This window comes from Brassica napus, chromosome A7, assembly GCF_020379485.1.
Source record: "Brassica napus cultivar Da-Ae chromosome A7, Da-Ae, whole genome shotgun sequence".
NCBI classification, from domain to species: domain Eukaryota; kingdom Viridiplantae; phylum Streptophyta; class Magnoliopsida; order Brassicales; family Brassicaceae; genus Brassica; species Brassica napus.
In genome coordinates this window covers 22,773,181-22,799,819 of record NC_063440.1, presented here as the reverse complement: position 1 = coordinate 22,799,819, position 26,639 = coordinate 22,773,181, and the positions used below count along the sequence as shown (strand labels likewise).

The 26,639-nt window shown below is 38.5% G+C and overlaps 3 protein-coding genes across 7 annotated transcripts; 1 reads left to right on the top strand and 2 right to left on the bottom strand.

Moving 5' to 3' along the window:
- Positions 1 to 2,672: 2,672 nt before the first annotated feature.
- On the bottom strand, positions 2,673 to 4,546 carry LOC106353925 (F-box/LRR-repeat protein At1g67190-like). Its single transcript, XM_013793753.3, has 2 exons — positions 4,295 to 4,546; positions 2,673 to 4,139 (listed from the first exon to the last, which is right to left on the bottom strand). Exon 2 carries the CDS (start codon positions 4,116 to 4,118, stop codon positions 2,859 to 2,861), a length of 1,260 nt encoding a protein of 419 aa, XP_013649207.2. The 5' UTR covers positions 4,119 to 4,139; positions 4,295 to 4,546; the 3' UTR covers positions 2,673 to 2,858.
- A 176-nt stretch (positions 4,547 to 4,722) lies between these two features.
- On the bottom strand, positions 4,723 to 6,605 carry LOC125576285 (protein FLX-like 2). The gene is made up of 4 exons (XM_048735979.1): positions 6,458 to 6,605; positions 5,673 to 6,360; positions 5,491 to 5,582; positions 4,723 to 5,209 (listed from the first exon to the last, which is right to left on the bottom strand). The coding sequence occupies exons 1-4, from the start codon at positions 6,539 to 6,541 to the stop codon at positions 4,937 to 4,939; spliced, it is 1,137 nt and encodes a 378-aa protein (XP_048591936.1). The 5' UTR covers positions 6,542 to 6,605; the 3' UTR covers positions 4,723 to 4,936.
- A 3,582-nt stretch (positions 6,606 to 10,187) lies between these two features.
- LOC106353922 (protein SWEETIE) lies at positions 10,188 to 26,267 on the top strand. 5 transcript variants are annotated; one of them, XM_013793748.3, is made up of 48 exons: positions 10,188 to 10,444; positions 10,726 to 10,933; positions 11,233 to 11,339; positions 11,764 to 12,000; positions 12,108 to 12,197; positions 12,279 to 12,366; positions 12,726 to 12,790; positions 13,098 to 13,202; positions 13,436 to 13,525; positions 13,614 to 13,694; positions 13,803 to 13,871; positions 14,362 to 14,487; positions 14,835 to 14,938; positions 15,377 to 15,509; positions 15,584 to 15,690; positions 15,976 to 16,077; positions 16,223 to 16,390; positions 16,524 to 16,610; positions 16,714 to 16,807; positions 16,930 to 16,998; positions 17,091 to 17,213; positions 17,598 to 17,666; positions 17,763 to 17,867; positions 18,105 to 18,193; positions 18,406 to 18,562; positions 18,889 to 19,038; positions 19,235 to 19,284; positions 19,387 to 19,486; positions 19,570 to 19,626; positions 19,716 to 19,783; positions 19,896 to 19,989; positions 20,232 to 20,416; positions 20,762 to 20,906; positions 21,000 to 21,068; positions 21,286 to 21,342; positions 21,428 to 21,514; positions 21,594 to 21,722; positions 21,789 to 21,992; positions 22,092 to 22,529; positions 22,783 to 22,848; positions 23,245 to 23,342; positions 23,471 to 23,570; positions 23,679 to 23,841; positions 24,021 to 24,325; positions 24,398 to 24,535; positions 24,640 to 24,804; positions 24,893 to 25,018; positions 25,196 to 26,267. In XM_013793748.3, exons 1-48 carry the CDS (start codon positions 10,280 to 10,282, stop codon positions 25,967 to 25,969), a joined length of 6,606 nt encoding a protein of 2,201 aa, XP_013649202.2. In that variant the 5' UTR covers positions 10,188 to 10,279; the 3' UTR covers positions 25,970 to 26,267. The 5 variants fall into 5 exon arrangements, with proteins under 5 accessions (XP_013649202.2, XP_013649205.2, XP_013649204.2 ...); XM_013793751.3 differs by having other exon boundaries at positions 10,189 to 10,444; positions 22,095 to 22,529; positions 24,398 to 24,532; XM_013793750.3 differs by having other exon boundaries at positions 10,189 to 10,444; positions 22,095 to 22,529.
- Positions 26,268 to 26,639: the final 372 nt, after the last annotated feature.

Below are 26,639 nucleotides of genomic sequence, written 5' to 3'. Positions count from 1 at the left end.
TCTTGTCACAATTCTTCCCATTACTTTGTAAGGTAAAATATCACCATCTAGAAAATAGTGTATCGAGATTTTGTTTTATATTGTCAGTACATCTGGTGTATCCCCACCTAACAAAATTAACTCCAAAATAATATTTTAAAATAATTAATTAATTTTTAATTAATTTATTGACAAAAAAACACAAGTACTTTTTTTTTTAATTTTTGACATCAAACGCAAGTATTTTATAAATATATTCTTGAGGGTTGGTATCTATAGTTTTTCTCGATCCAATATCGATGTTTATACTACACTAATGTTTGTGCCAGGTCGGTAAACATATATTATGAGTAATTTTTTTTAAAAAAGAGTCCTTATTTCTATTTAAAAAAATTGCAGTTCTGGGTCCGCGCCCCATTGCCCTGCCTCTTAAACCGGCCTTGAGTAAACACCAACATAACTTAAGGTAATTAAGTCCACTGATCTACCATACTGTACGAATATAATTAGAGATGTATGTAGAAGCTAAAGTTCAACTATATAAGTAAACAAGATTTTTGATTTAACGTATGATTTGTGCGTTAGGTTGAAGAGAAATAAAGTTTACAATCAAGAAGTTTCTTTTCGTTTGTTAAAAGGTTGATATATTCTTAAACAATTTGACATAAGTGGTGTCGCTATTTAATTGACTCTTCATAACCTAAAAAAGAGGTTGAGACATAATAGAGGTTTCTTAAGTAGGTGAAGAGGCATATGCATGTCCATGCCTCTATATTACTACAAACCAATCTGTACAAACCAAATCCTCTTCTTGTTTTTTTGTTTTGCAAAAATACTGAATGTGGATAGAGTGATCATCGATCCAATTATAATATTATAGTTCTATTTTACATATATCTCCATGAGTGGGATTCAATTAGGATGAACTTAAATATTTTGTATATATCCATAATACGTTCTGACCAATTTTAAAACTTAGGATATATTGGAACTTTATATTTGGATTTGAAGAAGTAAAAGAATTATTAATCCGTCCAAACTGAGTCTGAGTAATAATGTTGTTAGACATAACTTATAACAAAATGATTTTTAATTCTCCTATAAGATATCTTATAGCTCTACTTTTATAAAACCTCAATATGTTTTCATTTATTTTATTTTCATTTTCAATTAAGTCTTATATTGAATTTAGTTACATATGATTTAGATAACCAAAAAATACTACTCCCTCCGTTCGTCTCTATATATGACGTTTTAACTTCTTTTTTTTTGTATGTCAAAATAGTTTACGTTTTCCTAAAATCTATGCATAATATAATAACAAAGACTTTATTTACTCTTATATATTTTGATAAGTTTAACCGAATGATGTGGATAAGAGCACTAAAAGAATAACGACAGTCGACAAAGCATAAAATAAACTTTAACATTTGTTGCCTTAATCTGTGTGAGATTCTGTAATGTATAAACGAATGGAGGGAGTATTTTCAACTTTTGTACAGTTATCTGAGATTCACGAATCTATGTCCGAATAGTTGTAATTCAGTTATGGCATAAAGGGTTCAAAACTATATATTCTAGTTTCAATAGTAGTTCGTATATATATATGTATATATATATATTTTTTTTTTGAGCAAAATAGTTTGTATATATTTTAAAAAGAAAGGTATATATGAAAGATGCAGAGTATGTATAGAAGGTCTTGGATTTAAATAAGGCATGGAGCTTTGGGGCCAGACAGTATGAAAGGACAATAAATAGAGAATAATATTACACAACACTAAGATCCAATAGTGTGAGGACAATAAGTTTTTATCAGTGACAAAAACAGATACAATGTGAGGTCAATATCTTACCATTAAGCATACCTTAGATGCATCTAACAAAACCAAAACAACCTCTACAATTGAGGAAGAAGACAATAGATATATATACAGAGCCGGTCCTAGAATTTGAAAGGCCGGATGCAAAAATAAAAATGTGGCCACTTTTATAAGGAAAAAAAAACATAAAAAAAAAATAGATAGTGAAATTGTGGTCACTGGGTGTCGAACCCTTATTCTGATGAAAATGTGGACAAGAGTTAACCACTACACTAAAGAAAACATTTATGAAATGTGGCCGAATTTAGTTAATAAAATACACGGCCGCAAGCGGGTGCTTCGTTGGCTTCATGCAAGGGCCGGCACTGTATATATATATATATATATATATATAAGAATTAACAAGAAACAGGAAACTGCTAGACAGATGAAAATGAATCTCAATGATATCAGCTAGCTAGATATTGATCACATGATATGTTATTTAATACAGTCCACAAGTTGTGTGAGAGAGAGAGCGGTAGTTATGTCAATTGAATCGGTCCCTCCCCAATCTAAGCTTATTCTGAGTCAAATATTATTTTGGTTTGATCACATCCAATCCAAACTATTTAACCTTACGTTTGATGTATTTGGATTTAGTCTGATCGAATTGAGGATTGACCGATGGATTTTTCTTCCTGATTCATAGACTCTTCATACTTGAGCTGCCTATATACTAAGTGTCGGTCGAGAAAAACAATAAAGGTCGTGGTCCATCCTTCGGTTATACTTTCAAACACACAATAATAGCTCGTTCTCGGAGATCCGAGTTAAAGTGAAATCAAGAGATGTCCAAGTCATTTATTTGCGTTTACGTTGATATTTATATAGCAAAAATTATATATTTCTGTTTCTAATAAATAAAGATTCTTCAAGTTTTTTTAATAAATAACATTTTTTAAAATTTTAATGCAACTTTATTTACATACATTCAACTTGTATTCAAGAAAATTCAAAACTCAATCTTTACATACATTCAACTTGTATTCAACAGCGTCGAGAACAAGAACCCAATCACTCATACTCGAATTGTACCTCAACATGAATATATTTCCTCATGAGTTGAACAATAGACCACGTGAACGTCGCCAGAATCTGACAATCCCCCTGCGTTTTCGTCTCCGAAACAACCCCATAAATAATCAGCTTCCTCAGCTTCGGACACCTCCTCAGCAACTCCTCGACCCAGATCGAGAAAACATCGTTTATCACAGTCCATCCAAGCTCCAACACAGTCACATTCTCCAACAGAGTGTTCCCTTGCAAGCTATAATGCGCAGCTCCGTCTTTCAAGTCGTAGCTCAACGAAAGATGAGTCAGCTGCGTGAAGCCAGCAGCAATGGACTCAAGATCGATGATCTCATCGTCATCATCAAACACCACATCCCAAAGGCGAAGCTTCCTCAAATTCTGAGATCGCGAAATCATCTGATAGAACTTCGGCCACACCATAGTGAAATGGTTCACATCAACAACCTCAAGACTATCGCTAGTCTCCATGATATCAAGATGAATAACACTCACATCATCAAGCTTGAAATGCTTCAACGTCCCGTTACCAATAAGCTCAAAGAGCTCAAGAACACAGTCTTTCATATGCAAAAACTCGATACAATCCGCCTCCAAAATAAACTTATCCAAACTAATCCCATCGAAGTAAACACTCTTCAACGTGGGACTACTCAGCTCAATCGTCACTTGAGCATCAGACATAGCAATCTCGAGACTCACAAGCTCCAAAGACTCGATCACAGGACAGGCACTAAGCAAAAGATTCAAATCCAAAGCCGAGATACTCACATAACTCAAAGAAAGCGATTTCAAACAAGGAAACCTCTGGAAACTCGGTTCAACACCGGTTATCGAGTTATGAGCCAACACCAAGGCCTCAAGCTTCTGCCTCCCGCAGATATCAAGAACGTTGACGTTCGGCGTCGTGCGGACGTTGTAGGAGAGCCAGCGCAAGGTGTCTCTGGTGTACATGAGCCAGGCGATGACGGTGGCGGCGGAGAATTTGCTGGCGTCGTCCATCATGACGGAGAGGCCTTGGAGTCCGGTGGTTTGGAAGATGGTTTGGGTGATGAGGATCTCGAGGCGGTTGGTGGAGAGGTCTCGGTAGAAGGGGGAGTCGGCGGAGTTGAAGGAGAGCGTGTGGAGGTGTTTGCGGTAGGCTTCGCGCCATTTTCGGCAGGTTGCGGAGGCTATGACGACGTCGCGGGCGCCGCGGAGGCGTGAGAGGATGTTTCCGATGACTTCAACGGGGAGGTGGTCCATGATGATACTCTGAAGCTAACCCTGGTGGATACAATAACAAGAGATCTTGAACAAGATGCAGAAAATTACATAGATCGAGACTAAGATTGGAATCTTCCATGGAAAAATTGGAATCTACCGATCAAAATGACTGAGATTATTAGAATTGGAAAGAAAACTGATTAGGAGGAGCATACCGATTTGCGTTCTCCGGGGTGAATGATTGGGCGATGACGGTGGATCTGCGATGAGGAAGAAGGCAGGAGGCGATCTGGCGAGAGAGGAGGAGGAGGACGACGACGACTCGAGGATTTTTCTTTCAATTTTTTCACTCAAAAATAAAAGGAAAAATAATAAACAATACTCTTGTTTTTTAAATTAATTAATCAGTATTATTTGGGTGGCGGGACGTGGAAATCAACGGCCTCCGACTAACCATTTTTTTTTTATTATTAAAATGATTTCCTAGGAGATTTGTTTTTCGGCTATTTATTGTGTAAATTGAATATTAGTTGAAGTGTTATTTGTTAGTTAGCTTAGTTTCGTTGAACTTTGAATTTGTAAAAATGAACTGAACTTGAAAACGAAAGACTAGACTATGTATTTAGGTAAATATAACTTTAAATGAGTATATAAACTTGATCTTCTTTGTTGTTTATCTCCAGTATCGTTACAAATTCAAGTCAAGAAGCAATCACAAAATCAGATAAGCGCACTCAAAGTTCACTAGCTTCTCTTGACCATACATAGATAAAATCCAAAACCACCAACAACTACACAGTTGAACAAGGGATGAGGATGGTTTGTTTATTATCACTATGTACTCTGTTTGGGTAGCTTCATCTACGACTCGGGTTTCCGCGTGGACCAGTTGTTGCAGCAGAGCCGTAAGGCGCATTGTTGGATGATCCAGGCGGGAACTGACCACCATGTGGTCCTGCGGGTAACCTAGTTGGGTCATATGAACCATGAGGAGGGCCTCTTGGGAAGTAGTAACCGGGTCTCGGAGGGAAATATCCTGGCTGAGATCCTCCTTGATAAGGGTATTGAGCTGTGGGAACTGCTGGATTTGGTGCAGTTGCAGTACCAGCTGCTGGTTGAGGAACATAACCCTGCAAAAGTAACAAATTGAGTAGTTGTTCCCGGCCATCAAGGTTATTATACACCCCAATATAAAGCTCAAGCACATTCAAACCTTACTCCAAGCAGGTCAAAATCGAGCAAAGTTTTTACAACACCTAGACCTCACCCTTCTACTTATCAGTCTAGAAGTGTATAGGTTCTGCCTTTCATGATGGTGAACGGGTCGCATTTGTGGGCTATATGGTACATACTAGACTAGTACAAGACGAGTTATATAAATAAAAGGGCTTGCAAAGAGAAACTCACGAACCTGGTGACCATAAGCCTCATCATAGTAACCAACTCCATTCTGATGGCCAGAAGCATCGTTTTCAGCATTGGTGTTGTTACCATAAGCGCCACCTTCATTTAAATTGACAAGTACAGCTTATAAAAATTATATAAAAAAAGAAACTAGTGGAAAAATGAAGCTATATAGAACCGCCCTAATACCAGCTCTTCCGTTCATTAACTGTGCTTGAAGTTTCTGTACTTCCATAGCCATAGTCATGTAATTCTTCTCCATAGCCTGAAGTGACTCTATATGGTCGTTGTAGAACTTCTTCTCATAGTCATACGTTGCCCTGCACTGCTGATACTCCTGTCTTAACCCATCAAGTTCAGACATGAGAGCCGGAACTTGCTGCACCTCTCCACGAGACTTCTGAATCTCCTGAGTCAACTGATGCACTTTAGACATAAGCTCCTCCCTCGCCACCACCAATCCACGCGCCTCCCCGCGCGCCTCCTGCATCTCCATCTTCAAAGCCTCAGACTTCCTCAGCTCGGCCTCCATCTTCGCGACTTTATCCGCCAAACCGCTCATCCTTTGCTCCCCCTCGGACTTGATCGACCCGATCTGGGAATGCAGCATCTGCAGCTCGTGCTGCGCCGCCGCTAGCTCCTGCCGTAGGTTACCGTGCGTGGCTGCGAGCCTCTGATTCTCTATCGCTAGCCGCTGCATCTCGCCGTGCTGCGTGGCGAGCTTTTGCTCCATGAGTTGAAGTGGAGGGAGGGTGTTGTTGAAGGGAGGAAAGGTAGGCTGCTGAGCAGAAGGCGGCGGCGGCATAATCGGAAGAGGATGCCTTAGGTGATGAGGTGGAGGATGTCTTCCTTGGCTTTCCATCAAAAATTTGAAAAACTGAGAAAGATGAAGATGATCAAAGTCAAAATCATCAGATTGTATAATCGATTGAGTTATAAATTCACAGAGCAGAAGAGATTAGGGTTCTACGCACCTTAAGGAACAAGTAGGAGATCAAGGAGTCGCACCTTAGAAGCAGTGATGATGGTCTTAGAGCAGCATTAACCCATATACTCATATGGGTCTCTTAATCATTATTTAACTAATTAAAAGCAAATAAGAAACTCATTAAGAAACGCTTTAATTTTGGACCTCCAATGGGAGTCTCTTATTTAAAGGTTCTTATTTTTTTTTTAAATTAAAAATTTATATAAATGAAATTTTTTTATTAATTAAAACATTATAAAATATTACATTTTAAACATAGAACTTTAAAAAAGCATACAAACAAAGATAACTAAATTAAACGAGAATTTAAAAAAAAAATTGAAGCTCAGTTGTTGTCGTCATCACGTCCAAATTTACGCCACATATGTTCAACCAAATCCGCCTTCAGTTGCTGATGCATTTGTCTATCTCGAATTTTAGTTCGAACACCCATCATATTGGCAATATTCGTAGGCATATCTGTAGAATACGTGAGATCGACATGTGAACTTCCGGTGTCTTCTCCTTGGAACTCTGAAACATCAGATAGAGTATAGCCATCTCGTTCGTCTTCCACAATCATATTGTGGAGTATGATACAAGCTCTCATAATTTTCCCAATTTTGACTTTATCCCAAAAAAGTGCCGGATTTTTAACTATGGCAAAGCGAGCTTGCAAGACTCCAAAAGCGCGCTCGACATCTTTGCGGACAGCTTCTTGACGTTGAGCAAATAAAACCGCTTTCGGTCCTTGTGGCATCGGAATAGATTGGATAAAAGTTGCCCATTTCGGATAAATACCATCAGTGAGATAGTAAGCCAAATTATACTCTCTTCCATTGACAGAGTAAGTGACTTGCGGAGCTTGACCATTTATTATGTCATCAAAAACAGGTGAGCGATCAAGAACATTGATATCATTTAAAGTACCTGGAGGTCCAAAAAACGCATGCCATATCCAGAGATCATACGAAGCAACCGCCTCTAAAACGATTGTTGGTTTACCCGACCCACGAGAATATTGGCCTTTCCAAGCAGTGGGACAATTCTTCCACTCCCAATGCATACAATCGATGCTTCCTACCATCCCGGGAAATCCACGATACTCTCCCATATCAAGAAGACGTTGAAGATCAGCCGGTGTTGGTTTTCGTAGGTACTCATTGCCGAACAAATTTATTATTGCTTCCACAAAATGCTCCAAACAAGACCGAGCTGTAGTTTCACCGAGCCGGAGGTATTCGTCGACCGTATCAGCCGCACTACCGTATGCCAAGAGACGAATGGCTGCTGAACACTTTTGGAGTGGTGAGAGACTAAGCCTTCCAAGACTATCTTTCTTTTGGCGAAAGAAGTGAACTTCGTTGGAGAGTCGGTCAACAATGTGCATGAACAATGGCTTGTTCATTCTAAAACGTCGTCGGAATAGCTTTTGAGGATATGTAGGAGTGTCACAGAAATAATCTTTCCATAACCGTAAATCGCCTTCTTCACGATTTCTTTCGATATATATGCGTTTCTTCCTTTTCTTCCTTTCTTCTTCTTCATTAGCATAATCATTGGTAAAATCTTCGAAAGTTTGATCGAAAGTTTGCTCGAAATATTGATCGAACGTTTCATCGAAATATTGATCAAATTCATCATCATCATCTGATGCCTCAAAAGGGTTATGAGAACCAGATGCCATTGACTTTCTTGAAACGTAAAATTTTATGGATAAATTTTGTGTTTAAAAAATGTGATAAAAATAAAGAGGAGAGAAGATGAGAGTGGTTATGAGAAAGACTTGTGATCACAATTATACAGGATCAATATAGTTTACGGGAGCTTGAAAATTAAAGAAGACAACTAGAGAAGGGAAGAGATGATGAGAGAACAAAGAGAAAATGATGACAATTATATAGAGAAGGTGACTTATAAAATTAAGTTGCATACAGACTTGTGACTACTACAATACGAGAACCAAACTACAAGACACTCACGTGAGTACAACACACTCCCGTGACTACTACAAGACACCCTAGTACAAGAGAATCCTTACAACAAGACAGTGACTACTACAAGACAGACCCTAGTACTTCACTCCCGTGACTCCACTCCTTCACTCCCGTGACTCCACTCCTTCACTCCCGTGACTCCCGTGACAATGGAACCTGTAAAACCAAGAGAAGAACATTAATCTTAACAAGTTCAGACAGAGAACCAACTTAGACTTAGACAAATTAGACTTAGACTTATTAGACTTAGACTTATACTAACATTATCTTCACCTAATTAAACAACTCCATGTTCTTCTTTCTTTACGCTCTGCAGGGGTCTCACCGAGATGAGGAACCTGTGATGAAGAAACATGGACACTATCTTCCCCTAACCCAAACGGAACGTCTTGTTGGCTATTGAGAAGGTCAACAAAATTAGAAGGATTATAATCCATACCGAGGTTTTTGAAAGAAAAGCTAGAGAAGAAGAATGAAACGTTTGACAGATGAAAAGCTAGAGAAGAAAGATATGTCTTTAATAGATGCAAATGAACATTTCATCTCCATAACGTACAAGCATTCATCACAGCCAACCAATTAGAGTTGACATTTAGCTAACAAGTGCATTTACTCTATCTAACCATTACATCAATTCTATCTAACCGTAACCAAGCGCATTCATCACCATCACTAATAGCATTAACTCTATCTAACCATTACATCAAGCGCAGTCATCACCATTACACAAATCGCATTAACTATATCTAACCATTTCAAAAACGATAACCACAACCAGATTCACAGTTAATCAAAGCAAGCAGATGCACATTGAATTCACTATCAATTCCTTTCATATCACACATCCTAAAACTTCTATCAGAGAGAAATGATTTACCTGTTTTGCAAGTGTAGTCTTTGACGCCGCTGAAATGTTGCTTGCCCCTCGTCTTTGCCAAACTTTCATATCGCTTGATCCGAAGTGTAGTCCTCGTATTTGACAAATGAAAATGTATCAGTTGTGATCCAATAATGAATTAGGAGACATAAGTAGTACGTATTATTCAGACATAAACAACCAAATCAAAATAACTAAGACAGATTCAGGTTTGATTTCGATTTACCTTTCGGTTTGATTTCGTCGACGAGAGCCACCGGCCGTAGAGAGACATGCGGCGTCGCCGGAAAAGAAAAACAGATGCGAGGAGAGATCAAGAGAGAGAGGCAGAGTCGTCGCCGATCGAGAGCGAGCCGGAGGCGTCGACGATCAAGAGCGAGGCGCGGAGGCGTCGAGGAGAGTCGGAGAAACGACTAGTCGTCGAGAGGGGCGCCGACTGATTCCGTCGAGGAGAATCAGAGAGACGGACTCGTCGACGAGGAGAGATCACAAGAGAGATGGAGAGATTCGATGGAGAGAGAACGAAGCGGATGAAACGAGGATGGAGCCTCCAAAAACCAACACCTGTCCAATTAGAGACGTTTCCTCTGTCCCTAAATTAAGCGACGTTGTTTCCTTAATTACCTATTTTTCTTTTTTTTTTAAAGCCAAAAACATTAACAACCCCTCATTAGAACCCCGGTTAATGCTGCTCTTAGAGGATGGTGAATCGAAGAAGCTTAGTGGGAAAATTGTTATGTATCCACCTTCCTGGCCCATTTATGCGACTATTGGGCCGTGTGATATCGGGTGGGCTGTTGATTAATTAATATTTAACCCGACCCGGAAACAACTACCGGGTTCTTCTTCTTCTTCTCCGACCCCACCTCCTCCATAGATCTGAAACAAATATTCCGACTCTTTTCTCTCTCTCACTACTCTCTTCCTTCTTCGTCATATGCTTCTACAGTCCTAAATGTCGAAGAATAATGCGATTGAGAACGTCCCTCTGTCGCGATTCGGCGTCCTCGTCGCCCAGCTGGAGTCGATTGTGGCGTCAGCGTCACAGAAAAACCCAGACCCTCTCCTCTGTTTCGAGATCCTCTCTGATCTCATTTCCGCACTCGATGAAGAGCCTAAGGTCTTTCTCCCACTTTCTCTTAACCGGATTTTGGTTTTCTCCCTTTGATCCTTCTTAGATTTTGCTTATATCTCGTCACAATGCTCAGTATCGTCATTTTCGCATTCTGAGATTTAGAATCATCTAGAAAGATGAAGCCTTTGTCGAATGCTCGTTATCATATGCATTGATCTGAGTACACTTTACGATTCCACAAGAGGCCATTATTGCCTTCATTTTTGAAAAAAATATTTGAAATTGATTGTGTTATCTGATTGTTGCTTAATGCTCATTTATGTCAGGAGTCTATACTAGTATGTCAAAGGAAATGCGAAGATGCCTTGTATTCTCTAGTTACTCTTGGCGCTCGGAGACCGGTGCGGCATCTTGCTTCAGTGGCTATGGCGAAAATTATATCTAATGGTGATAGTATCTCGATATACTCTAGAGCTAGCAGTCTACAAGGGTTTCTTTCCGATGGGAAACGCAGTGATCCCCAGCGAGTTGCAGGTGGGTTTTATTATCTGTCTGGATTACTGGGAAACTGTTATTGAACAGCTATTGGTCATTATTAAAAAGTGTATGTTACTTATAGCGATGTTCTGGGATAAATGATTATTATTAGTCACTCTCCTAAGCAGAATATATACTTTAGCTTTTCTGTTTTGCTGTTTGGTATGCATTCTATTGACCACATCAAGCATCCATGCATTTCATGAAGTTCAACCATGCGTTTGGTTACTACTTTATGTTTATATGGCTTATGTTCCTAAGTTTATAGATAAAAACAATCTTTTTTTTGTTTCTAGGTGCTGCTCAATGCTTGGGGGAGCTGTATCGTCATTTTGGGAGAAGAATTACTTCTGGCTTGTTCGAAACGACAGTTATTGTCACAAAATTAGTGAAGTTTAACGAGGTATTATGGTTCAACTTTATGATTCTCTAAGTTCTTGCTGTCATTTGGAAGAGTAAATTTAATTTTTTTAGCAGAACCATATGTAATCGACCTCCCTGAATCATATCTTTCTAGCGTCGGCACAGTTGGATTATTTGGAAAGAGTTCACGCTTTAAAATTCTCAAATAAGTATAGATTTGTGGCAGTGTAGGGATTAAAGCTCTGCAACCATTGCTACTGTGTCTTAATATCTCTGGTAGATATGGTTTGGTGTATGAACCAGTTTTTGCCTTTTCTTAGTCTCTGGAGCTGCTGTTTTAGTTTTTCAATCTCCACCCAGCTATCATTATCTAAAATTTTGCGAAGAAACTTGTGGAAATCAATGAGAACCGACCTATATAGTGCAGCTATTAGTGTCATTTAATTGTGTCGTTTCCCTTGCAGGATTTTGTGAGACAAGAAGCATTTATCTTGCTTCATAATGCTTTGGATGGCTGCGGTGGTACAGCTGCTGCTACTGCGTACTCTGAAGCATACCGTCTGATCACAAGGTTTTCCACTTTGGACAAGTCATTCGTAGTGAGAATTGCTGCTGCACGTTGTTTGAGGGCCTTTTCCAACATTGGAGGACCTGGTCTTGGTACTAGCGAATTTGATACCTTAGCGTCTTACTGTCTCAAGGTCAGTTTGATGTGCTTAGTGCCTGTATATTTTGAACTCGGTCTTCTTTCATTTTCTAGGTAGGCTGGTGTTTATCTCTGAATATATAATTGCTTCTTTTAATGCAGGGTATTGAAGATTCCGAATCATCTGTCCGTGAGGCATTTGCAGAGGCTTTGGGTTCATTGCTTGCGTTAGGAATGCATCCTGAAGCGCATGTAGACTTACTTCTCTAGTTATTTGCTTTCTTCTCGTCTTCAAAATTTTATGTTTATGGAATTTGATTTTTTGTTTGTAAGGTCCAACCTAGAGGCAAAGGTCCATTTCCACCAGCAAAGAAGCTGGAAGGCGGTCTGCAGAGGCATCTAATTTTACCCTTCACAAAAGGTAGTATTATGAGCCAATAAAGACAGAACTGCAAACCATTCTGACAAATATGATGGCATATTTTAGTAGCAATCGTATTTTGCCACAGACACGTTTTAAACCTTTATTATTTTTCCCTTTAAAATTGTGACATTACTTCTTTAGTCCTTATAACACAGCCACTGTGTGGTGGCGTGCGCCTTTAATTATGAGAAAGCAGTCATAATGGCACACGTAGTATAATTAAAAATACCTGATTAGTTAGAAACTAGCATATGGTTTTGACCTCTTGAAATATACTATAGTACATTTGTTTTCTTTATTTTCAAATTGCTAAGGCACTGATTTTTTTCCTGTTATAAACAATTCCTAAATCGCAGCGGTTGGCCCACGGGCAAGAAACAAGCGGTTTGGTTTGGCACTGTCATGGGTGTTCTTTTTACAGGTAAACAGACGCTGAAAGCTATTAAAAACAATTGTCTGGTTCTTGTGCGCTGATTATAGTTTGCATTTCAGAGACACTGATATACATATTATTCTTGAAATTTGGCATTGGCCTTTTTTAGAAATCACACTAACTGTTATCACGGGTTATATCTGAACATTGCCAATATTGCTATATCATAAAACCTGCATTTTACTTCTTTAATTGAACCTATTCTTAGAGTCTTGTTATTTATGATATTTTGTACATGCATATGTTCAGTTCATCACCATGGCCTTATAAACTTATAAAGTGTTGAGTTTTGTAGGCCAATAGGATAAGGTATTTGGGTCCAGATAGTGAGCTTCAGGACTATTCTTTGCTTGTCATGGACATGCTGCGGGGTGACTCCTCAATTGATGCCCATGCCCTGGTACGTGATACTTGTTTCATTTTCGTGTCATTTTGCTTGTATAAATTATCGTACGTACTTCTATCTACCAAAACATCACCGTGCAACTCTAGGCTACAATGCCTGAAATTATTCATTTTTTTCTTTCTCTCTGCATAGCTTGAAATCAAATAGGAGAAATTGCTAACTCTTTTGAAAACATTAGTGGTATTCTGCTGAATCAACTTTCTAAATTCGAATTCTCACTTTTGAAGGCATGTGTTCTGTACATCCTACGGGTTGGCGTAATTGATCAAATGATGGAGTCAAGCCAGAGAAGCTTTTCAGTTTTTCTCGGAAAGCAGGTTGTTCTGTTTATCTGAACCGCTCTTTGCCCTTGCAAGTCAGAGCTACAGATGTTAAAGAATTTAATTTATATTTCTACAAATGCAGCTTCAGTCTTCAGATGCTAGTCCATCAATGAAAATTGTTGCTTTGCGGGCTTTGTCATACACGTTGAAAACACTGGGAGAGGTGAGGCTGCAACCGGGCGCAAACGCTTCTGATTTTTTTTTGAAAGTTCTGTTTTCTTTAATTTTATAATGAAACTGATAAGTTCCATTTCTAACTGCCTGCTTGCAGGTTCCCCAAGAATTCAGGGAGTTTTTTGATGACACAGTGGGTGCGGCGTCCTCACATTTCTTGGACCTTGTAAGATTTTTGAGAGTCCGTTTTATCTCTTATTCTTTTCGTTGCAGCATTTATCAAAGAGTTATAAATCTTTAGAGCATTTTGAAATTCTTCATCTTGTCAATCTTCTAGATTCTTTTTTCTTTTAGTAGCAATTGCACTGAAAGATATGTTTCGTCTCTACAATGAAAGTCTACCCATCAATAGTTCGGTAAACAAAATCTTTACGGATAGAAATAGAGGGTTAAATAGGCCGTTTTCAAAGTAATCAATAGGTAGGTAAACAGAACCTGTATGCATAGAAATAGAGGGTTGGAAGACGCCGTTATCACAGTAATTTTTGGTTGCTCTTCTGAATATAATTGTTTGATATATTGAATATTCAGACTCGGCTTTTTTTATTAGTTTTGCCTGTCATACAAACATGAATATCTGGGGTACATTGGGTCAAATGACAACCCGATGGTAATTGGAAATGCATAAATTATAAAACTAAACTTGTGTTTTCCAGGTACGTGTTGAGGCTGCTTTAACTTTACGTGCTTTGGCTGAGGTTGATCCCACCTGCGTTGGTGGGTTGACTTCTTATGCTGTAACCACTATTAATGCGTTACGGGAAAGTTTATCCTTTGAAAAGGTAATACTGAGTTGGTTTTCTTTTTCTAGTATATGTTTCTTTGAGTCTCTAGTGAGTTTGACATGCGTTTTTTTAATCCCATATTTAATCACACATGCATGCATGGTCTGCTGCATTTGTATCATGTATTTCTACGGAGTATTATGTCATGAATGCAAAACAAGAAAGTTTATCAGTGAAAATTTATTTGGTGAAATAAAAAAGATGAATGCAAATCATGAATGCTTATGGCGTCCTTGGCCTTCATCTAATTGAATTTCTTCACTAAGTCTTTATAAATAGACATTATCTGCTGTTACAATTTCATGACCGGGAATACTTGTAATTCACCACTGCTTTTTTTGTAGGGAGGCAAATTGAAAACTGATCTTGCTTCTTTGCATGGGCAAGCAGCAACTTTAGCAGCTCTAGTCTCCATATCTCCTGGACTCTCTCTTGGTTATCCTGCTAAGTAAGAGTCTTCACAGCTCCCTCATTGTCACATCTTATTCACCGTTTCACCACTTCATGCTCATCGTTAATGCTTGTGCCAACATATTATCGCTGTTGGGCATTGGATTCTTGCATGTAGGCGTCGTATTGTTATGTCTCTGAGCTGATGAAGCAATCTTCCTAGTTATCCTGTAAATTTCCACCATGCTCATTACCTTAGACAACTCGATAAACCTAAAACTCGTAGTACTTTCGATAGTTTCTGAGAGTTTGTCATTTCCTCCTATTCCTAATCAAATAGTTAATCGCCATACACTTTTGCGTGGCATGACATTTACATAGGCTATTTTTGTGTTAGATAGTCAAAATAGTTTTCAACCTACCATGACTTCCTTAAAAGCCAATTCAGAACTTCAATTAATCCAATTGCAAAACTTTTCTTTTATTTTCTGTTCAGACTGCCAAGGTCAGTGCTTGAAGTTTCAAAGAAGATGCTAACAGAGTCCAGGAGGAATATCACAGTCGCCTCAAGTGAAAAGGAAGCTGGATGGTTATTGTTATCATCCCTACTAAATTCTATGCCAAAGGAGGTAATATTTTATCCTGTTCTTCAACGGTGTGTCCGGAGCCTCCATTGCTTATGCAATTCGACTTTATTGTATAGGAATTTGGGGACCAAGATTTTGATATTCTTATCTTGTGGACTGACGTCTTTACTGGAAACCCAGAGCAGTTGATCAAACAACCTGCAGAACTGGAGTCTACGTTAAGGTAAGTGGCCTTTGATGCATTAAGCCTTGCTTTAGCTCCTGGTAGCGACTAGCGAACTATGTTTGTCTTTCATACATCTGAAAGCAACGCTCATGCCTTTATAATAAATTTCGTTCGTACTACATAGTTTTCAAATACTGTCATAGTTTATTTCTGACGCATTAATAGCTGGTATGAGAGGGCTGATCGCCCTGATTGCTTCATGTCCAAGAGCAACAAAAGTGACGATTTTTACTTTTTTTTATTCTTGATAAAAATCAAATGATCAATGTTATCCTTTTGTAGGGTGTGGTCGGCTGCAGTTGACGCACTCACAGCTTTTGTGAGACGTTTTGTCTCTTGTGAGGATGGTATTCTGCTTCAACCAGTACTGGCAAACCTCCGTAGGTATGACATACTGATGCTTCATACAATTTTTTTTTGTCTGCTTGTAATTGCCAATCATAACAATTAAGCTATTTTCATTTGATAGCAAGTTCTCTTATCCATTACCTGTATGATGATTGAATTGACAAACTCTTCTTTTAAACAGCGCTTTGTCTTATGTATCGGCAATGGCCAACAAACGGTTACCTGATGTCAAAACTTTGGTCGATACACTCATCATAAGAGTATTGATAGCTTATCAGTCCATCCCAGATCCCTTGGCCTATAAAAGTGAGCATCAGCAAATTATTCAGCTATGCACAGCACCATATAGGTAATGATTTATGCCATTCCTAACTGCTGCTCTCTCTAAAATACGTTTATAAATGTATGCTAAGGACATGGTTTGGTAAATCTTTATGTTATTCGCTTAACTACTCATTGCTTTATGTCTGTTTAAATGAAAGGGACCCTTCCGGATTTGAGGAAAACTCGTGCTTGAAGGCACTCCTTGACAAAAGAGATGCATGGCTTGGTCCTTGGATTCCTGGCAGGTGTCTTAATCTTCACATTATTGGTTTCCTCACATATTCTTGATCACGCCATAGAAAGCTAGTATTCCCCAAGAGATGTAAGTTCTTATGAATCTTGATCCAGGGATTGGTTTGAAGATGAGCTTCGCTATTTTCAAGGCGGGGAAGATGGTCTAGCACCAAGTGTATGGGAAAGTAAAGTTTCTAGTTTTCCTCTGGTAAGCGCAATGCACTTTTGATGATAATTTGTTTGTAGCGATGGCGCTTGTTTTTATCTGGCTACAGACTTGCCGTTGTTATTTATGCTCAATTCTTAATCAAAATTTCCGTAATTATGAAGCCAGAGACTGTAAAAAAGACATTGGTGAATCAGATGGTTCTCTGCTTTGGTATCATGTTTGCTTCGCAGGTTTGTGATTATTGTATGTCCAGATAGGCCCTTGTTTTGCTATAACGTTTGTCATTTTGGTAGTCTGAAATAATGGTAACTTTTCTTCTCAGGATAGCCGTGGGATGCTTTCACTTCTTTCGGTCATACAACAGTGTATGAAAGCTAGAAAGAAGCAACAATGGCGTACTGCCAGCTTGACTAACATCTGTGCGGGTCTGCTTGCCGGATTAAAGGTGCTCCCAATAGTTGTACACCAGTTCTGTACGTTTTAGCGAATCATGGTATAACGTTAGTTAAGAAAGTTGTATGTTAAAGGTACAAGTTAGAACCATATTCTGGTGAGTGTGTTTCTCTACCTCGTTTAGGATACTGAGTACTGAACTCGGTGATGTTGGAATGCTATAAAATACACATAACATAGCATTCGATAAAGGATCAGAGACATTTTGGTCTATATATAAAGCTGATAAGTGAATGAAACTAAGCAGTATTCTTTCAGTATGGAGGTGTTGTGCTACAATGCCGACTACTGTCTTGAATAAATAAACTGTATCTGAGTTCAGATCGTCTACTTCTTGTTAAAGGAGGATAATGTGCCTGAAATTTATTTCTTACAGGCTTTGCATGCTCTACGTTCTCAGCAACTAGAGACAGAAGTATTAAGCACAGTGCAAGCCATTTTTCAGGTATTTTATTCCAAGTAAAGATGCTAGTTCAGGATTATGAACTAGTCTCAAGCTTGATTCACTTATTTTATTATTTTGATGTTTTTGTTGCAACAGAATATTTTAACAGAGGGAGACATCTGTGCATCGCAACGCAGGGCAGCATGTGAGGGTCTTGGTCTCCTAGCTCGTCTTGGAAATGACATCTTTACAGCAAGAATGGTCTGTCCACAATCTATACAAAGCAATCTTTTGGGACCCTATCTAGTATCTATATGCTCCTTAAAATTGGATGTTTATGGGGCCTTGCTTTAGTTTATATGCCTCTGCTTTTGATTGTAAAAAATTTGGTACTGATTTTTTCTTGGTCTAAATGTTCGTCTTATCTTTAGTGATAGGAAGTATCACAAAAAAAAAAAAAATCTATTTCTCACATATGTTTTGTATGGTGATAAATAGACCAGAGTGCTTCTTGGGGAACTAAATGGAATAACAGATCCAAACTATGGTGGATCCGTTGCTCTTGCACTTGGCTGCATCCATCACAGGTGAAGTTTGGCTTCTAACTTGAACATTCTGTTTATTATGTGGTGAAATATCAATAAATTTGAAAATTAGCTTACTATGTATTTGGTTGTGATGCTTTAATTAAGCTCAAATATTATCCATCTTTGCAGATACATATTATTTTACACATTGAAAGATACTCAATAATGTTGATCTTTTATATTCTAAAATTCTGTTGTCACATGGCCTGCAGTGCAGGAGGAATGGCATTGTCGACCTTAGTACCCGCTACTGTTAGTTCAGTCTCTTCTTTGGCCAAAACTCCCGTTCTTGGTCTTAAGATCTGGGCCTTGCATGGGCTTCTTTTGACCATTGAAGCTGCTGGTTTATCATTCGTATCTCATGTTCAGGTAAACTATATCGTATGCTCATTGAGACCCAAATCTTGCCGTTTGGTATAAAATGATCTCATTTTGGTGTCTGGATCAGTTGTCAATCTAAAACGAAATTAAGAGAAAATTTTGGCTAACTTAGTTGATCTGAATCTAATAATTCTTCGCAAAGAGAAATTCTCTGGTACAGTCCATATTGCCACTTTTAAGATGTTTACTAAATTTTGCCATCCTCGTATAAGGGGCTGAATTAGATTTGCTAACTATTGAGCGAACTTTATTTCCGGAGCTTGATTTGGTATCTCCATACACTGTCTCATGTATCATTCTGTATACATTACTAGGCAGCATTAGGACTTGCCTTGGACATTTTATTGGGTGAAGAAAGTGGATGGATCGATCTTTCCCAAGGCATTGGGCGCCTTATTAATGCCATTGTTGCTGTCCTTGGTCCTGAGCTTGCTCCTGGCAGCATTCTCTTTTCACGCTGCAAGGTACTATTCTTGACCTTTGAACCTTGTCTTTCAGAACAGGAAGATGCATTCTGCAAGAATACCGCAATCTTTTTTAATTTCATATTTCAGTAAATAATGTATTCTATGGTTGACCTTGTTGGATAAGTAAAGGAAGATACATGCATTTGTTTGCAAGGAATACTATTTTTCTTGTTCTAAATAATTTTTTTTGCAGTCTGTTATTGCAGAGATTAGTTCCTGGCAAGAAATTCCGACCCTGCTTGAGTATGTGAATTCTTCTCCTTGTCACAATCATTTTAATCCATTGTTACTACTGTATTATACTATTATTGAAGATTAACTATTTGTACATCTAAATGTTTTTAGGAGCGTCCGTTTTACCCAGCAGCTTATTCTTTTTGCTCCACAAGCCGTTTCAGTGCATTCACACGTGAAGAATCTCTTACTGACATTGACATCAAGACAGGTTTTTTCTTCGCTCTCTGCTTTCCTTAGGCAAGTCTTTAAGGGGTTCATAATTAAAACTAGTTTATATCTTTTGTCAAACAGCCAATAATTAGGCGTCTCTCTGTATCAACTCTTCGGCATCTGATTGAGAAAGACCCGGTAAACAGCATGATCCTGATTTTTCTTTCCAGAATCCTCTAGTCTTGAAATTTATCGCACCCTTGAATTTATAGTATTCTTGTTTTTAGGTATCTGTCATTGATGAGCAGATAGAAGGTAACTTATTTCAAATGTTAGATGAAGAAACAGATTCTGAGTAAGCAATCGTTCTTTCTGTAGTTTTTTTTGTCTAATGGAAATGTTGTGTTCTTATGTAAGTTTTGATCAACTTGCTTTATTGATCGACTCCAATTGTTGTGTTCTTCTAGGATTGGGAACCTGATCCTTAGTACCTTGATACGCCTTCTTTATGCGACATGCCCATCACGCCCATCCCGATGGATTTCTATATGCCGCAACATGGTAATAGCTAAGAGGTTTTCGTACAAATTATAGTTTTCTTTGGATTTATCGTTGCTGTGTTTGTGAACTATCTGAAGCAAGACAGATTTACTAGTTTTCTATGGACTTGTCGTTGCTGTTTCCTCATGATTGTCGCCATTTTGTTCAAAATGTTACTGTCTATTTTTGAGTTTTATGCGTTATTATGTCTAGGTCTGCCTCCTTTTCCCCGTAATCGATATAAATTAACTTTCTGCTGACAGGCTCTTGCAACATCCACTGGAAGAAGTGCGGAAACGAACAGTACGGAAAATGATCCTTCCAGCGCAAGAGATAACCTTGGAGATGATGATGAAGACATGGTTTCTAACTCTAGTGGGAAATCCTTACATGCCAGTCCTGACAAAGACAAAGCCTTGAGATATCGAACCAGAGTTTTTGCAGCTGAGTAAGTGGGGGGATACTTTTGTTGCTCTCCCTCTCTAGTCAATACCTTTGACATCAATATTTTGAACTAATGCCCCGGAATAGTTTTTCTCCATAACTAAAATTTGATGGAAATAAAATTTCTACTGATGTCTTGAAAGTGTATGCTGATGCTGAACCAGTTTTAGTAAGTTCGCGATGGGTTATAGCATTCAGCTTTATTAAATGAAATCTTAACCTTCAGTTAACTCTGAGATAATAACTTATTATTGAAGCTCTCAGACAAAGTGCATACTAATTTATATATGTTTATGTTCTGAATTATGTCCTCTTAGCTAAAATAGCCCAATTGATTTTTCGACTCTAGGTGTTTGAGTCTTTTGCCAGAGGCTGTAGGACAGGATGCTGCTCATTTTGATCTTTCATTGGCAAGGAAACTTGCTTCGGATACACAAAGCTCAGGTGACTGGTTAGTTCTTCAACTACAAGAGCTGATATCTCTTGCTTACCAGGTAAAGAAAGATAATTAAATTTTCAAAGCACCATTTGAAGTATTCTAAAAATTGGTCAGAAGGAATTTTAACAAGGTGTACCAAATTCTTCAGATAAGCACTATTCAGTTTGAAAACATGAGGCCGGTTGGAGTTGGACTTCTTAGCACAATTCTTGAGAAGGTGAGACTTTCTGGTTACGTGTGGTTCTCATTCCCCTCTTTCTGGGTTTCATTTTTGTTCTTCAGAAGTTGGGTTCGATTATCCTTCCCCACCACCCGAATCTTTGCCTGAAAACATGTGTTTCTGGCCAATATTTTGCTAGCCTCGAAGTCACCTTGTTGATCTTGTGTGGTAGTTTACAGCAAAAATAATTTATAACTGTGTGATACTTTTGCAGTTCAAATTAGTAGCTGATCCTGAACTTCCTGGACATCTTCTGCTTGAACAATATCAGGTGCTCCCCATGCAAAATTGTAACCAACAAAGATTGATTTAAGATTTTAATGCACATAAAACTTACTCACAGTTGAACATAATAGGCTCAACTGGTATCTGCTGTTCGTACTGCCCTGGATGCAAATTCTGGCCCTGTTCTTCTGGAAGCTGGGTTAGAGTTGGCCACAAAGGTAAGCATGACATCTGTAATGCGCTTTCCTTCAGATTTTTCCCCTTAAGTTGCTAAATTAATGTCTGTAATCATTTCAGATAATGACCAGTGGAATAATAAGCAGTGATCAAGTTGCAGTCAAACGCATATTCTCTCTACTTTCACGTCCGCTCAATGACTTCAACGAATTATACTATCCTTCATTTGCTGAATGGGTCACAAGCAAGGTGCGTAAGCCACAAAACGTTTAATTTTATTTTCCGTTCATTGAGTAGACTTATTCTTCAATGTAGATCAAGATCAGGCTTCTTGCTGCACATGCCTCGCTTAAGTGTTACATATTTACATTCTTGAGAAAACACCACGGTGAGGTGCCAGTAGAATTTGAAGCGCTATTGCCATTGTTTTCAAAGAGTTCAGACGTACTTGGGAAGTACTGGATTCAGGTCCTAAGGGGCTACAGTTATGTTTGCTTATTTCAGAACCCCAAAAGAAGTGTGAGTCAACATTTAATAGTATTATTTTCTCTCTTTTATCTGAACACTTCTATCCTTGTGCTCCCCTGTCTTCTAATAAGATATTTTGATTTGCTGCAGCAGTTCTCGATCTTAGATGAAATCCCGCCACATACTGTTTCAAGAAGGCTGCAGCCTTGTTTAGATGAAGCATGGCCTGTGATCCTGCAAGCTTTGGTCCTGGATGCAATTCCTGTGAATCATATCGTAGACGGATTTTCTGATAGGTCCTTGATATCTAGACATCGCATGGTTACCCTAGAGGTGGAAGATTATCAGTTTCTATGGGGCTTTGCTGTACTTGTATTATTTCAGGGGATGCATCCAAGCTCTAATACACAAGTGATACCTTTTGGCTCAACTAAAGTAAAAAATAATGGAGACTCCAGCATTAAGGAATCTTCATTCCAGGGCCTAAAGTTACATGAAATTGCTTTACCAGTTTTCCTATCTCTTTCTGCTGAAAGATTTTTCACCAGTGGCTTTCTTAGCATAGATCTCTGCCAAGAACTGTTGCAGGTAGGTCTACATCAATTGTTATTTTATTTACTTTAAAATTTGTCTCTTACTACTTATGTCATTAGCTAATGAAAGGAAACAATATTGGTTGAAGCAATTCCCTCTTTGGAACACAGATCTACTCCACCCCGCATTTTTTTAATTTTTCCTGATTGGCTTCTGCTTTATACATGCCACGTCAATAGGCTGTTAGCTATGGTTAGTTATTTTTACTACTCTGAATGGATTCATTTTCTTTTTGTGACTCATCCAGGTTTTCTCGTATTCCTTTTATATGGACAGTTCCTGGGATATTCTTGCAGTATCCGTAGTACATCAGGTACATGACTTGTTAATGTTACTAAAACCATCGCTTCTCTTGATAAATTTAGTTTCTAGAGCATATTTTAGCTTGGATTATTCACTTCTAAGATTGAAAATGAGGTTCAAGGCCAGTTGTATATTGATATTCTTTCTTTGTACCTTTTTCCTTTATTTAGTTTGAACAAAAGACATGCTATTCTTTTGTAGGAGAAACTATTATACCATTTATCATTTTTCTGTTACGCTGTCATTGGCACAGCAACATATATTACTTATTTCATTGTCATAATTCCAGTGTTAGATGAGTTCCCTCGTACCAAATGATTTCGGATTAACTTTTCAGGACTATATATGCCTTTTTCACCAGAAAATATGCAACTATTTATGCCGTTTTGTTTTCACGCTTTAACAGATTTCACAAACCTGTCCAAAAGATTTTCTTGAATCTGAGCAGTTTGCCTACTCGACCATTGAACTCTGTCTGGGGTACCTGTTCAAAATTCTTCATAGGTGAGCATTTACCAGGAGATGTTGGAAAGTTGTGTCAAGTTCTGTTTATTTCAAACCTGAAAAAATCATGTCAAGTGAAATTGCATCTGGAAGAAAATATAACAAAGTCTTCTTCTTTTTCGTTTCAGGCATAATGAAATTTCGCCAGATGATGATGACATTAGGGATAATTTGCTGTCTACTGTATTTGTTTCCGTAAAGACACTAGTGACACGTTTTGAGTTGAAGGTAATGTGTAGTCTTTGAACGATTTCTGCTTTATCTGTTGCATTTCTGGATATTTGCTTTATTTATTGCACTCCTCACATCTAACTGATTATTACTGGTATGATGCAGAATCGTTTGATGTCGGCACCTCTGGCGTTACTGTTAAGTGGGTACAAGTGCATCCGGCAAGTCCCCACTGACGCCTACTTACCAAAAGCTCTTGAGATTGTGAAGTCCACCAATGAGTTATTGCTTAAGCTTACCAGAACCTCGTCACAGAAACCTTCTACTGGTACGAAAAATGAATCCGCAGTTAATGTGATAGTATGACAAATAAGGGACACTATCATTCTAGCTTCAGGGTCCGAAACAATAACTTGTTCTTAGATGAAGGCATACACAAAATACAATTCTTATTTGGGACACCTTGAAAAGTTCGTAATCACTGTTTAATCTAATTGTTAATTGCAGATGCTGTTGCTGCGGATAGTAGTGTCCATCTAGGAGCAATGTTTGGTGCTTGTGTACACATGGTTGGTGATCTGACTAAAGATTGTATCGACGGTATCCATCTTGTGGACACCAAGAGATCAGGGTTACGCAAGCTTCTTCAGTTGAAGCTTGCATTCTGTCTTGAACAACTTTTTTCACTGGCTAAGTTTGCCTACGAGCTTCACTGTCCAGAAGATGAAACTGAGACCAATTCTATCTGTATTGCGGTGTTGAAGAGTTGCCACATTAGTATAGCAGCAGTAGTTAAAGATTCCAGTGTGCAGGTAACTGAGACTGGCCTTCTTGTCACATATTAGTTGTCAAGCTCTTAACAGTATGGGTTCAATCATATGCAGGTTCAAGCTACTGCCTTACAAGTGCTAAAAAGCTTGGTGCAGCGTTACAACAACACAGAGGAGAAAAGTTTTGTGAGCTTCTTTGTTGGGGAACTTATTGGAGATATTGTCAATCTAATGCAGAGGGCGCTTCTGGTTGTTTTCTCGTATCTTCCTTCTAGTATCAACAGAAAACCGAAATTCTTCTTTTATGTTAAAACACTATGGTAACTGACTTGTTTCTTATTCCTTTTTTTTTATAGAAACCTATGAATAAGGAATCGGTGGTTATAGCTGGCGAATGCTTGCGGTTGATAATGCTACTTCAGATGCACTCAAATGTTGATGAACTTCAGAAGGGATTCATGAGCCTTTTTCTTGAATCCGTACTTGTAGTGTTCTCTAAGACTTCAGATGGCGTTTCTCAGGTTCCATTCTGCATTAGAAATTTGTTGCTCCCTCTTAAGGGCAGTTCGTAACTTCAACTTCTTTTGCGTTATTATGGATCAATACCAGGAAGTTCTCGAGTTAAGAAGTGTAGCTGTGCGGCTTGTTTCCCATCTAGCTCAGTTGCCTTCTTCAGCTGTTCACTTTAAGGATATTTTGCTGTCGCTGCCAACAACTCACCGGCAGCAGCTTCAGGTTCGTGAATGCATTCAATCTGTTTGATATGCATCTTCCTGATGATTCAAACTTCTCTATAGCATAGAAGCTTAAAATCAGGATCGAATCAGTTAATATTTCTTGTGGGGTTAAGCATTTTGCATGCAAAAATTTGAGAGATTTGTCTAATTGGCTTCCTTGTCCATCTGATGTTAGGATATCATCCGTGCTTCCGTCTCTCAAGATAGCTCCCCTCTGAAGCCAAAATCTTTGGTTCCACCAATGGATATCAAATTACCAGCACCTGTGGTAGCAACACCTGAGAAAGTTACCTCTTCTGCTGTTGTTGCTAAATCAGAAACATTGTCGACTGTGCCAACATCATTAAATGAGGTTAGCACAGTAGAAAGTGGAACCGAGGAAGAAAATGATGACGAAGATGATGATGATGATTGGGACACTTTCCAGTCTTTTCCTGCTTCCACAAATCCTGAAGGTTCGGGATCAAAGACAGAAAGTGTTACTGAAGAGGAGACAGACCTTCCTGTGAGCTCTTCCATTCAGGATGATGAATCAAAGAAATCACCAATTGCAGAAGAACCTGATGATCAACATCTTGCATCTGAACCTACCGCTGACACAACTAAAGAAGATTCCGTCGACGATAGCAAAGTGGTCGAAGAGGAAACAGTAGAGTCATCTCTCATCGAAGAAGCTCTTCTTACAAGTCAGAATGACGAAATCTCATCGGATGATCATCTTGTTGAAGTGAAGGAAGAATCAGTTGAGAGTAGTTCTGAACCTGAAATTATCGGAGTTGATACCAAACTTCCTTCAACAGAAGCAGATTCACAAGCCTTAGATGATACATCAGACGATCTGGATCCGCAACACTTAGAAAAGCCAGTCCAGGATGACCAAGTTAAGTGTAGCAACGAACATGTTGTATCGGAAAAGACAGTGGCTGAAAATAAGAGCGAGGAGGATTAAATCATTTGGGCAGCCCAAAAAAAAAGAGAGTTTTCGGAGATTATAACTTCTTTTACTATGAGCAGCACTTGTGATTCAGTTGCATGGTGTTTTTGTGTCACTTCAATTGCTGTTTTTGGGAAAATCGTTCGGCACAAAATTGTTCTTTTTATTGTGTTTCTCTACACTTTTACTTACTTGGTTGCCAAGTTTCCCCCGAAGTTTCTTTCTCCTCCTTGTAAAAGGATTTTCCTTTTTTGTTTGTTCATCTTGTGAATTTTATTTGTTCTCGAAATTTTAAGAAATTTACTGTTGATTATTGGGTGTGATGTATTTTATTTGGTTTAAAGGGATAACTCAATGGTTTAGAGATGACTAAAGAAACCAGAGATTAAAGCCGGTTAGGCCGAAACTGGCAACTGGTTTACGAGAAGCAGAAAAAGATGGGCACTTTGCAAAAGAAAATCAATCATTAATCTTTGGTGAATTGATGATTTGATCCTAAGATTAGGGTTTGTGCTTTTTTAATCGGCCATTGTTGCCAATTTTGAGCTTCACTTGCCTAAGAGATCAGGGTTACGCAAAGCTTCTTGAGGTGATGCTTGCGTTCGGTCTCCAAATTTTGGTGTTGCTTACGAGATGAAACTGAGACCAATACTGTCTTTATTGCCATAGTGAAGAGTTGCCACAT